The sequence below is a fragment of the Brachyistius frenatus genome, unplaced genomic scaffold (genome assembly GCF_029030835.1).
Source record: "Brachyistius frenatus isolate BFR_SWC_R1_liver_20210118 unplaced genomic scaffold, ASM2903083v1 Contig_11, whole genome shotgun sequence".
Taxonomy (NCBI): domain Eukaryota; kingdom Metazoa; phylum Chordata; class Actinopteri; family Embiotocidae; genus Brachyistius; species Brachyistius frenatus.
The window spans coordinates 1,428,572-1,436,701 of record NW_027210610.1 but is presented as its reverse complement, the minus strand read 5'-3'; the positions used below and the strand labels follow the sequence as shown (position 1 = coordinate 1,436,701).

The 8,130-nt window shown below is 43.4% G+C and overlaps 2 protein-coding genes across 4 annotated transcripts; one reads left to right on the top strand and one right to left on the bottom strand.

Annotated features, from left to right (window-relative positions):
• Nucleotides 1-44: 44 nt before the first annotated feature.
• tepsin (TEPSIN adaptor related protein complex 4 accessory protein) lies at nt 45-6,631 on the bottom strand. Of its 2 annotated transcripts, none has more exons than XM_069691391.1 (13): nt 6,542-6,631; nt 6,062-6,134; nt 5,754-5,845; nt 5,542-5,635; nt 5,363-5,430; nt 5,156-5,237; nt 3,924-3,995; nt 3,648-3,839; nt 3,363-3,546; nt 3,074-3,187; nt 2,892-2,970; nt 2,678-2,812; nt 45-2,568 (listed from the first exon to the last, which is right to left on the bottom strand). In XM_069691391.1, exons 1-13 carry the CDS (start codon nt 6,578-6,580, stop codon nt 1,906-1,908), a joined length of 1,887 nt encoding a protein of 628 aa, XP_069547492.1. In that variant the 5' UTR covers nt 6,581-6,631; the 3' UTR covers nt 45-1,905. The 2 variants fall into 2 exon arrangements, with proteins under 2 accessions (XP_069547492.1, XP_069547493.1); XM_069691392.1 differs by having other exon boundaries at nt 3,648-3,836.
• A 202-nt stretch (nt 6,632-6,833) lies between these two features.
• On the top strand, nt 6,834-8,108 carry ndufaf8 (NADH:ubiquinone oxidoreductase complex assembly factor 8). 2 transcript variants are annotated; one of them, XM_069691406.1, is made up of 3 exons: nt 6,834-7,110; nt 7,675-7,785; nt 7,875-8,108. In XM_069691406.1, exons 1-3 carry the CDS (start codon nt 7,030-7,032, stop codon nt 7,893-7,895), a joined length of 213 nt encoding a protein of 70 aa, XP_069547507.1. In that variant the 5' UTR covers nt 6,834-7,029; the 3' UTR covers nt 7,896-8,108. The 2 variants fall into 2 exon arrangements, with proteins under 2 accessions (XP_069547507.1, XP_069547508.1); XM_069691407.1 differs by lacking the exon at nt 7,875-8,108 and having other exon boundaries at nt 7,675-7,806.
• The last annotated feature ends 22 nt before the right edge of the window (nt 8,109-8,130 follow it).

The following is an 8,130-nucleotide window of genomic DNA, read 5'->3' as shown; positions in this document are numbered from 1 at the left end:
TTATAACATGTCACATATAAATACGGTTAACGGGGACTCGTGTATGTCGTTAGTGCCGTGACAAAAAGACAGCATGTTTTTATTGTCCTTCAGCATGTTCAACAGCATGGCTTGTGTTCACCGGAACAAAATACATCAGTGGTGTTTGTTATTGTAGCAGCAGGTGGAACTACCATTTGGACATGTGGTTTACACTACATTATACAGTAGTCCCACACTGCAGTACAGTATGCAACTAAAATAACCGGTGAGACAGTGAAAGCAACATCCTTTGATGACATCAGACCTTTCAGGAAGTTGCAAATAACGGTAATGTCAAAACACATTGGTTATGCACACAGAATAACATCTCAATAATAAATTCCTGCATTAGTTCCCCATAGTTTTTCATCATGCACTCTAACAACCACTCCCATGGGTATGTTTTGATCAATTAACAGTAGGCATAATAAATTAAGTTGTAAACTAATACTCGTAACATTAAAATAATTTGCTTAGGTACCAAAAAAATAATAATGGAAGACAACTTTCTTTTTCTGTAGGTTGGAGTTCACAAGAAAAGCAAACTAGTGCAAATTGCAAATAGAGGGGCTCTCCCTCGGAGGTTCAGGACGAGCTGCAAGTTGCTACTTAAAAGAAATCCTGAGATAAAGCAGCGGTGCTGCCCTGCAAAGCCAAAACACGGTAACTACATGCCTCGTCAGAATTAAGTTCAGATCTCGACTTTTTGACATTTGATTTTAAACCACATAAACATCACGAAGTCGCGTTAGCGTGTAAAAACTAAATCAGCAGTGATTACATGCCGCTGTGACAGCACGAGCTCAAGCTCCTTTCCCCCCCGGTTCCTTCCGTTTCGATGCTTCAGTGTTTTAGTGAATGGGTTGGCACGTAACGAAGCAGCTTAGATAAACTAGTGCTGCTTAAAGACTAACTAGCCTAGTTGAGCAGAGAAGCGCTACCTGCTGCCTCTGGTGCTCAAATTCTTGTGATTTCATTTCATTTTTTTTTTTTTTTTGGTAGATATTGTGCTTTCCCTGCATTGTTTAGATAAATAATTACATTTTTTTTTTTTTTTTTTTTAGGTTTCATGCAAAAGAGCCTTCAAACCCTTTTTTTTTTTCTCTCCATTGTGTCTGTAGTTATTGTTCTGACTTTGTAAGGCAGAGTAATAACCTCTAATTCAAGACAACCGTACTTGTTAAATACTTATGACATTTTCCTTTAGCCAACAAAACAACACGTGTCACAGACCAGTCTTTGACGTGACAGTCGAGGGGCTCCTCATACCGACTACTCTCATCTGTAGTTTAAAAAGAACTTCAGTCCTACGCTTTGCTGCTTAAAAACAGCTTCTCGAGAGGCACGCACAAAAAAATAATCTCGTCCGTGTGAATCTGCCGTCTGTTCTCCACAAAAATATAAACACAGCAGTTTTAAGATGTACGACTTTCTTCTCTGCGCTCAAACTGTTTATTTCTCTCAAATTCTGTTCACAAAATGTGTTCAAATCTGTGTTAGTGAGCTCTTCGACCTGTGCCAAGATAATCCATCCACCTGACAGGTGAGACGCATCAAGATGCTGATTAAACGGCATGGTGATTACACACGCGCCTTTATTCGCACAACACAATACCACAGTTGTCACAAGTTTTGAGAGCGCGTGCAATTGGCCTGCCGACCGCAGGAAGGAGTTGTTGCTTGTATGATGGATGTTCAATTCACTACCGTAATCCGTCTCCAACGCGATTTCAGATTATTTTGTGAGTGTGTACATAGTTACAACCTTACAGGTCAGTTCTTAGTTTGAAAAGTTAAATATATTAAAAGAATATCCATGATGACATCATTGGTTTAAAGTATAACAGTTCCAGCGCTAAAAAAAAAAAAAAAGTTGGTCGGCCGTCAAAAGTTGAGGAATGAGAAAGCTGATACTGATTGGCTGCTATCTGATGGGACAGAGCTGCAAACTGAGGGAGCGTCCTCACTGGTTGTAATACAAGTTATAGATGAGTTCACTGGACGGTCGGAGTTACACGCGGTCTGATTCTCCGTTGAGCCGTCGTCCATTTCATCAGAGTCGGTTTGAGACGTTTCTCTTTCGCACGGCGGCCTCGTCTTCGTCACCAGCTCCATCCCGCTGAACAGGGACAGCCTGCTCGGGTGGGGTGTCTCGCTCTGAGGGCTGCTTGTGTCTCTGATGAGCTCTGGATCTTCAGCAGCCTGTTTGACCTCAGCGGCAGTCCGGACTGTCTGTACCTGATTTTCCACTAACTCCGTGTGATTGGGAGAAAGTTCCTCCTCGTTACCTTCATTCATCAGCCCCTCCGTGGAGCAGCTCTGACCTGGGTCCAGACTGGAGGGGGGAGATCGGTAATTTGGTGGTTGGGGGACACCTGTGGGTGAGAAGTCGGGCTGACAAAATTTGAGGTTGGCGTTGTCACCCGAGTGTGTTGTAAGTAAACTATCTGATTGCTGATTAATTGTTGCCTGATGGCTGCTGTTTGCTGCATCATGCCTGGTAACGTTTGGAGATTCACCCATCAGAGCCTCAAACTGTCGCAAGATCTGGTGAAAGGAGATGAGCACAAAAAAAAACACAAAAAAAACCCACTCTCATTTAGAGTCTTTTCTAGTTTTGTCTTCTCAGTCTTCACAGTGAGTAGCTTTCTCCTACCTTGGTGGCTTTGTTTGCCACAGGTTCTGGAGGTCCCTCACTGAGCTGGCGAAGTCTACGTTGTGTAGCGCCAAACATTTGTTCCAGGGAGAGGAGGTCAGAGGTCATGAGGCACGAGACAGCACACAGTGCCCGCTGCAGGATTAGAGAAACACAATGCTGTATCAGACAAAAAGCTAAATTAGCATAAAGAAACTTATCAGTGAAGCCTTACCATCTTCACTATGGATGAGGGATCTTGAAACTTGCTTGAGAGCAACTCCACCACGACCTCACAGTTAAGAATGGAGCATCTGACACATAATGGATAAAGACGTCATGCCACAAATACCAACGCGTAAACTGGTTCAACAGCCCAAACTGCTCTATTCTCTGTCGGATTTTCGTCACACTGACTCTTTGATGAAGTGTTGACTCTCCTCTCTGGACAAGAAAACTCTGGAGCCTTCAGCCAGTCTGCCGATGAGCGCCATCTCTTGGCCACAGTCCCCCAACTGCAACGCTTCCACCCTGGAGACAACAAGGAAATGACAATAAACATGAAAACACGGAGTTTATATTGCTTACGATAGAATTGAATCCCCACTAGGCGACCTGGAAATAACATTCAGAGATCAATCTGCCGGATATCAAATGTCACTGGGCTGAAAATGACTGGCTTTAACAGGCTCATTGTTCCACTGACCGTTCTGATAGGTCCCCACTGCTCTCTCTGCTGGCCCCCGATTGGCTCCCCGTGCCCGCTGACTTGCTGCCCACGGACGCCCTGCTGTTGGCGGCAATGTCCTGAGAGGAGTTGTGAGAGGAGCTGTTGCCGCTGTCAGTCTCTTCCCAGCCGCCTCCCACCTGCCCCGGGCACCGCTGGGTCACTGTTGTGATGCAGACACACCGCCGCCTGAGGTGTCACTTTACACTGACTTTGTGGGTGAATCATGAAACCCATGTTTCCATCACACCAACCACGTCTGACCTTTTAGTCCACGAGCGGGCAGGTCGTAGGCACACGCTGGCACGGCCACCTCTATGGGAGCAGAGGGCGCGACTACGGCCCGGTAATGGTTGTCATGGAGACGGATGCCCTGGTGCTCGGTCGGGGGAAGGACGGCACTGGCCATGACCTCAGCAGCTTTCTGGATTTTATCCAGTAGCGAGTCACTGCCTGCTGGAAGAGAAGAGACATAACGGTACAGTGACGTACACCCGGAGTGATTTGATTTGTGTGTGCTGCGCAGAGTGCATCACTCACCTGTCCCCTGCTTCCCTGGACTGTAACCAAAACCTTGCATTGCTGAACAGTGGGAAGTTGCTGATCCCATACCTGAACAGAGAGAAATAGAGGACCTATTGTACTCATGGTTAAATGTAATGACTGAAGGTGCTTTAACACGTACCTTGTTTGGTTCGGACGTTGAGACTTTTCAGTTTGGTCCGAACCAAAATAGCAGGTTTACATGGGAACTGAGATCACATGAATCAGTGGGCTGATGATAAACAGTATTTTCACATACTACATACATCAGGAGTTCCAATAAGTTACCAAAGAGTTGGATTTGGTAGCAAATTAGTAAAATATCTAAATCTATTCAAACTGATTTCTAACTGTCTGCCTCTTTCATCAAACAAAATTCTATCTTTCTACTTTCAGGTTGCCTTTTTGACAACTCGCCTGGGACAATAGATGGAAGTTTGCCTTATAGGTGAACTCTGGCTCATTTACTTTTCCTGTTGATCTAAGACTAGCCTGGCTTTGATGGTAGTCTTGAAACCCTGCTCGCATTAAGATTTGTTCAGCCACTCCGAAGGGTGAACCAATCAGTGACCAGTGGGGGCGGCTGATTGCGTTTACGTTAAAGTAGTTCCAACAATGGCAGCGGTGGTTGAGTTTCACCTGTGGTGGTCAATGCTGATTGGTTAAAGGCTGCCCCAATATTTCAAAAAAATTAAGGTCTACACAGATTAGGATGCAACGACTGGAAACAATCCTCCAGATCCATATATTCAAACAATGAATTTGACTGTGATAACGTCTGGCTAATCAAAGAGCAATGTTCAAGTCAAATGAATGAATAAATGAAAAGAAAACAACATGTCATTGAAAATTAAACATATTTCTAGCAAAACTTCAGTCATACTTCTTTAATGTCATTTTCCTGAAAATAAAGTTCGTAATTAAATGCCCAACAACAACCCCCCATACACCTGCACAGGTGTTTTCACTTATAATACCTAATTCTGACCTCACATGATTTCCAATGCAGCTAACTTCAGACTGAGCAGAGGTTGAATTAAACGGAACAAGTGAAAACACCTGTAGGTGTCATTTAAAAAAAAAAAGAAGATATTCCAACACATTTAAATTAAACAAGTAGATAAAATGCTATAAGCACACTAAAATCCTACATAACTCTCTATGACAGTATCATGATGAGCACTGCTGCGTATGGTCATCATCATGAACTCATGTTTGCCATTACTCACCCATTGTTGGCGGGGCGAGGCCAAATGGAGAGATGCTGTTTTTGGTGGAGATAACATCTGTGAAAAGTAACTGAGCCACTTCCTGTAAAAAAAAAAAGAAGAAAAGAGGAAAAAAAAAAAAAAAGATTTCTATTAAAACGACTTGTCACTGATGTGTCAATGACTTTGTACTATTCAGATGATCCCGACTTACAACCCACGTCTTACCTGTGCTGTATTCCTCACTTTCTGGTATAGCGCTGTTCCATGGATGGGATCAGGAGGACCACTATAAACTTAAGAGGGAGAATAACCAGCAGCACACAACATGAATAATCAGGTAACCAAGCAGCCACACAGTGATGAGAGTTACATGCAGCTGAAAGCACAAGTGAGTCTTGTCTAACCTGATGCTTGCTGGATGAAGGTGGAGTTCCTTCTGAGCTCCATGAGGAAATGGTTTGAGCCATGACCGCAGAGATGGACAAAGATCTTCAGCACCTGAAACACCAGAAGCAGGAACAGAACTCCTTGAGATACTCGGACGGGGACGAAAGGGGGAGAAACGTTTCAAACTAAATGCAACTTCACACGTTATGGACTCGGAGAAGCTACTCACCTTAAGTTTGACGTGACAGGACTCCACTTGCAGCCTCTCCAGAAGGTATTCCAACAAACACTGACCACAGCCTGAAGACTCGTGGGAGATTTCTACAGTGGGGTGATGGTTAAGGATACAATCCTTAATAATCTAATATCAACCATCGGTACGTCTCATATGATCAAAGAGATTTTCCCACCTGATCTGTACACAACAGTGAAATATAAAGAGCACCTTTGGGGCTTTTTAATACACATGCTATATAAAAAGATATGATATGGCATGTATTATTTATCTAGCCTTCAGGGGTTACTACCAAAGGATACTTCCAATCTCTTGGAAGAGGTAGCCGGGACAGGGGTTTTCATCATCTGCTGTGGCCTTCATCAGGGTGGGCACCTTAAACAGGTGATGGACAAAAGTCTTGATCACACACACACACACACATCTTGTTCTCCATGACAACCGCATGGTCAAACAACCATTCATCAGCTTGATTAGCAGAGAAACAAGAAACGTGGCAGGACACCGAGGTTTGCCGGGTGAGTTTATCGCAAGCTGTGTTTGAATGACTGTCCGCTGACTTTAAACTTCACCCAAACGACCCGACGTGTCCAGTGAAACATGACAAGCAGTTACCAAACGTCTCCGCTCATGCTGTTAGCCAGTAGGCTAAAAGCAAGCTACGGTTCCGCTCAATTTAGCAGCTTTAATCAAGACACGTCAAACGCCACGTCCTGTTCGACGCGCTCCTTTCAGCTGTTATATGTTTTGTCGAGGTGCGATGACTGAAAACATCAACTTACTTTCTGAAGAAACGCTAGTCGTTCCATGAACGTTGCCATGATTTAGCAAACGTAGCTGCGGGTTACTCATCTTCCTCCTCGGGGTAAGAGGCGAAGGCGGGGCCAGGGGTGACAGCCAGCCAATCAGAGGACATCAGAGAAGCAATGCTTACGTCTTATTGGTGGAGTGAGCTCGCGACGATAGCGAATCAGCTTCCATAAAGCTGCAGCCTTGTCTTTGATTGACAGGGAGATGAGCGAATCTATTTTCGACTACCCTGCTGGATATTTCTTCATAACAGGGTCATAAACATGGCGCTGTCCATGGATTGCATGAATGTTTCATCTGCTGGATGATGTATATTGATCGTTTATGATTTATTTATTTATTTTTTTGGAGTGCCTAACAAACAGTGAAGCCGTCGTTGACTTCGGAATTATCGGCCCGTCTCTGTCGTTGATTTAAAAGAAGGAAAATAAAGGACTTTAGTTGAGGCTCGAGCAGCACCATGTCTGGGTCTAACGTGTGGAGTCGCAGCCGGGAGAAAATGAGACTGTTCCCAGGACTTTTTGCGCAGTGTGCAGACGAGGTAAGCACCGACAAAGGGAGGTTTTAATGGGATGCTGTCAGATCGTACCAATAATATTGTTGTATAAACGTCTTGACCTCTGAAACGCTGCATGTCTTATCAGATTTCAAGGTTACAACGATTTACCAGATATAAAGCATAATTATAACGCAGATAGACTTTTGCTGTCATTTTCATTAGGTTATGAAATGCAGTTATCCTTTGCTTAACAAACTATAAATGGCCTAAATCAGACAAAATAAAACAAACAATAGTTCAATACAAAAATAGACGGGTTAATGGTTTTAAATTGAACCGGATGGAGGAAGTCACATCATTTGTTAATTTACGGGGCTGGCCCCGCAGTTGTAGTCCAGCCAAAAAAAAAAAAAACACCCCAAAACAAACAAGCAACCAAATGAAAAATAAATACAATATTAAAAGAACAAACTTTTCACATGCAAAATTTCCCAATAAGTTGCTTTGTCACTTGGTATCCTGGATAGTTTTTCCACAATGTGAGGACAGTGAAAAGAGGATTACTTACTTTTGTTTTCTCATGTCTAAACTGTGTGTGGGATTCAGGCAGCAGTGTATGGAACATGTGTAGCAGCTACCACCACAGGCAAACAGGAGCTGAGGAAGGACCTGTGTGTCAAAGAGTTCGAAGCACTGAAGACCTGCTTTACAAATGCAGTAAGTAAAAAAAGTCAGTAATTATCGTACTGGTCTTACCAGGACACAGGGGTCATTAAAGGTCACTAATATTATTATATTTATTACAGGTCAAGAAGAGAACCAGATGAATGGAAACCGCCTCGGCTTTGTTGGAGCAGCAAATTCAGTGGATCTACCTCAACAGAGTAAATCTGTGGGACGGACCTCGATTTCCATGTTGATTAACTAGCTGGAAGCTTTTTATGTTATTGAGTCCATGTTGTTGCAATTGTGATGAAGTTTTGCCACATTTTTTGACACGCAAAGTAATATAGAGAAGTAAATAAAATATTTGATGTTTACATTGTTTCAACTTCGACCAAG